Raw genomic sequence first — 3,419 nt, forward strand, 5'->3', positions numbered from 1 at the left:
GTAAGTTTCTTCTTCTTCACAGCTTGCACCATAGGGACTCCGCTGTAGATGATTTTGGATCTGGGATTTGGCTGTGCTTCCTTGGGGGGTTTTGGCATTAACTTTTTAAATAGTTTGGAGGTGGGTAGTGAAAGGTAACCTGCGCCTTTTGCATCTCCTGCATTGGCAGGCAGAAGTTTTACCACTGGCATTATATGGGCTTCCCTAAAAGGTAATAAGTGACTAACAAATCAATACGCACCATGCTAACTTTGACAAAGAGGAACATCCCCCCAAACATCAGCCAGGTAATAAAAGAGTGTTGATAAATTATAAGACGAGACATCTTTTGTGGGAAAAGAAAATTTGCAACAGATTTATTTGAAGTTAAATTATTATTCAATTTAGAAAATTGTTTCATAGTACATTTTAAGTATAAAAATATTACTTTATATTCAAAAATTAAATTCAAATTCAGTATACAGTTATTTAATATGTTCAGAGATTAAAACTAACATAAATACATGACAGGTCATGCTATAATGTTTGGTAATTATAACAAAAATAATCAGTTCAGAGCTATCTTTTCTCTCCCACCAGGAAATATAAACTGCTCTATTTTGTGTGACTGAAAAGGAGCAGAACTTCTGCAGATGTTACGAGCTATGGGCAGCAGCATCATGAACAGCAGCTCACCCGGCGTTGCAGCCGTGCCGCTCTGCTATGAGCACCTGAACGGATCTTGTGTGAAAACCCCCTACTCGCCAGGTCCCCGCCTCATCCTCTACACGGTGTTTGGCTTTGGAACTGTGCTGGCTGTATTTGGAAACCTCTTGGTAATGATGTCCATTCTCCACTTCAAGCAGCTGCATTCTCCAACCAATTTCTTGATCACCTCTCTGGCCTGTGCAGACTTCATGGTGGGAGTGACTGTGATGCCCTTCAGCACAGTGAGGTCCGTGGAGAGCTGCTGGTACTTTGGGCAGCGTTACTGTCAACTCCACTCTTGTTTTGAAGGCTCATTCTGTTACGCTTCCATCTACCACTTGTGCTTTATCTCTCTGGACAGGTACATTGCCGTCTCTGACCCCCTGGTCTATCCAGCCAGGGTCACTGTGTCTGTTTCTGGCTTGTGTATTGCCTTCTCCTGGCTCTTTTCGATTATTTATTCTTTTTCTCTTTTTGGCACAGGAGCAAATGCAGCTGGCCTGGAGGATCTAGTAAGTGCTCTCACCTGCGTGGGAGGCTGTCAATTTGCAGTGAATCAGAGTTGGGTATTGGTGAATTTCCTTTTATTTTTCATCCCCACTCTTGTGATGATAGTTCTTTATTCCAAGATTTTCCTTATTGCTAAACAACAGGCTAGAAAAATTGAGAGTCTGAGCAATAAGACTGGGCGATGCTCAGACAGCTACCAAGACAGAGTGGCCAAGAGGGAGAGAAAGGCTGCAAGAACGCTGGGCGTCGCAGTGCTAGCGTTTCTGATCTCCTGGCTACCTTACTTCCTGGATTCCATCATTGATGCCTTCCTAGGTTTCATCACTCCCACATATGTTTATGAAATACTGGTTTGGGTTGCTTATTATAACTCAGCTATGAACCCCTTGATTTATGCTTTCTTTTATCCTTGGTTTCGAAAAGCCATCAAACTCATTGTCACTGGCAAAGTCTTGAGAGAGAATTCCTCAACAGTAAATTTATTTTCTATGTAAGTCTACATTTTAGATGGAGGAATTGATAGTAGATTCACAGTGAACACATGCTGGGTAGAAAATTTAGTCATATGTGTCTAAGGTCTTCTAATGTAAAATAAATTATGCTTCAAATTTGACCGAAACACTTAAATTCAGTTTCATCATCCTTTGGTATACAGCATAAAACCCTGTATGTAATGGAAACAGCATGACATTGGAGCCAGAAACATGGCAACTTAACACCGATCTTGGGCTGCTTCCACTCTCTGAACATCACTGTATGTCTCTAGTTAATAACCTCTCCTTTGTAGCATTCTTGAGAAAATTTAAAAGAATATATAAAGAATGTGAAAGTCGTTCGGTCGTGTCTGACTCTTTGCCATCCCAAACTCTACAGGTCAAAATACTGAAGTGGGATCCTATTTCTCCTCTGGTGGATCTTCCCTACCCAGGAATCGAACTGGGGTCTCCTGCATTGCAGATTCTTTACCAACTGAGCTATCAGAGAAGCCGAAAAGAATGTATAGGAAAAAAAAAACAAAAACCTACTATGTCTATTACCCTAAATCCTCCCTTCATTGCTTTATAATAGTTCAGACCTTGGTTACTACTTCTCTTTGTATTTTTGTGGTTGTAATACTTTTCCTTTAAAATGTACATGCAGCTGGGGCGTACTCAGAGACATCCTAGCTCAGGGAGGGTAAAGTAGTGACTCCGCACTGTCAGGGGCTCAGATCTGTGGTCCAGAAATACGATCTCAGAGTCAGTAAAATCAACCAGAGAGAAAGAGTGACTATAACACCCATTTAATTATTTACTATGGGAAAGGTGATTGGTGTCATTAACAGGATTTGATTATTCAGTAAGCTTCTTTACACTGATTAAGTCTACTCCTACAATTTCATTTTGGGTCAGTAATTTTACCAGTTAACATATGTTTAGAACATGGGTTTTAAGACTGTCACTCATGACTGTACTTTATCTTAAATTAATTTAATATTTGTTCACTTTTGCACTGTACCCAAATATTATTTTTTAAACATTTATTTTATTAAAGTATAGTGATTAGAGGTACCAAAATTATTTATAAGGGCTTTCAATGATTCACATGAAATGTCCAAATTAAAAAACACCCAAAAGAATAGAAAAGTGAAATGAAGGCGATAAATGATGATAGAGAGGCTGGTAAACACGTTTTGTGTGACCCACAGATTTGAAACTGAATTAATTTAAGCAATTCACATTGGATAAGTTAAGCTATTCAGTTTGTATAACATTCACCAGCTTTTCAGACATGAAGACTTGTTCTTGGTCCTAAGATTGGAGGGTGCTGTGTGTCCCATGCACTGAATGAGTTAATTGCTTGATTCTCTTCTAACTTTTAGTTTGTTGTAACCAGACATCAAAATTTAAAAATCAGAGAATCATGTCTTTGGGGCAAGAGCGAATACATATCAAAATATTCTTGTTATTTTTCTTTAATTTCTTGCTTGATATAAATCAGAAATATATGAGCACATCATTTCTATTATTAAACAAATGCTTTAAGCTAGTAATCCTTTCCTGAGACAGTGAATTTTTTCTGAATATACTATGCTTGAGTGAAACTCCTTCATCTTCATTTTATGATTAAAGATGATACAGATAATTTAAAGGCACCCTAGACCGCTTAGTATTAGTTTATATGCAACTCTTCCAACACTGAAAATCATCAATTTATTTTGATTTAATGCTTTCAATGTAGTA

At 38.2% G+C, this 3,419-nt stretch overlaps 1 protein-coding gene across 1 annotated transcript; it reads left to right on the plus strand.

Moving 5' to 3' along the window:
• The first annotated feature begins 644 nt into the window (after positions 1-644).
• LOC133047060 (trace amine-associated receptor 7a-like) lies at positions 645-1,691 on the plus strand. Its single transcript, XM_061130089.1, has one exon. It carries the CDS (start codon positions 645-647, stop codon positions 1,689-1,691), a length of 1,047 nt encoding a protein of 348 aa, XP_060986072.1.
• The last annotated feature ends 1,728 nt before the right edge of the window (positions 1,692-3,419 follow it).

Source organism: Dama dama, chromosome 26 (genome assembly GCF_033118175.1).
Source record: "Dama dama isolate Ldn47 chromosome 26, ASM3311817v1, whole genome shotgun sequence".
Classification (NCBI taxonomy): domain Eukaryota; kingdom Metazoa; phylum Chordata; class Mammalia; order Artiodactyla; family Cervidae; genus Dama; species Dama dama.

What these genes read in the sequence shown, in the direction of transcription:
- LOC133047060 (XM_061130089.1), top strand. Translation starts at nt 645, where the DNA reads ATGGGCAGCAGCATCATGAACAGCAGCTCACCCGGCGTTGCAGCCGTG.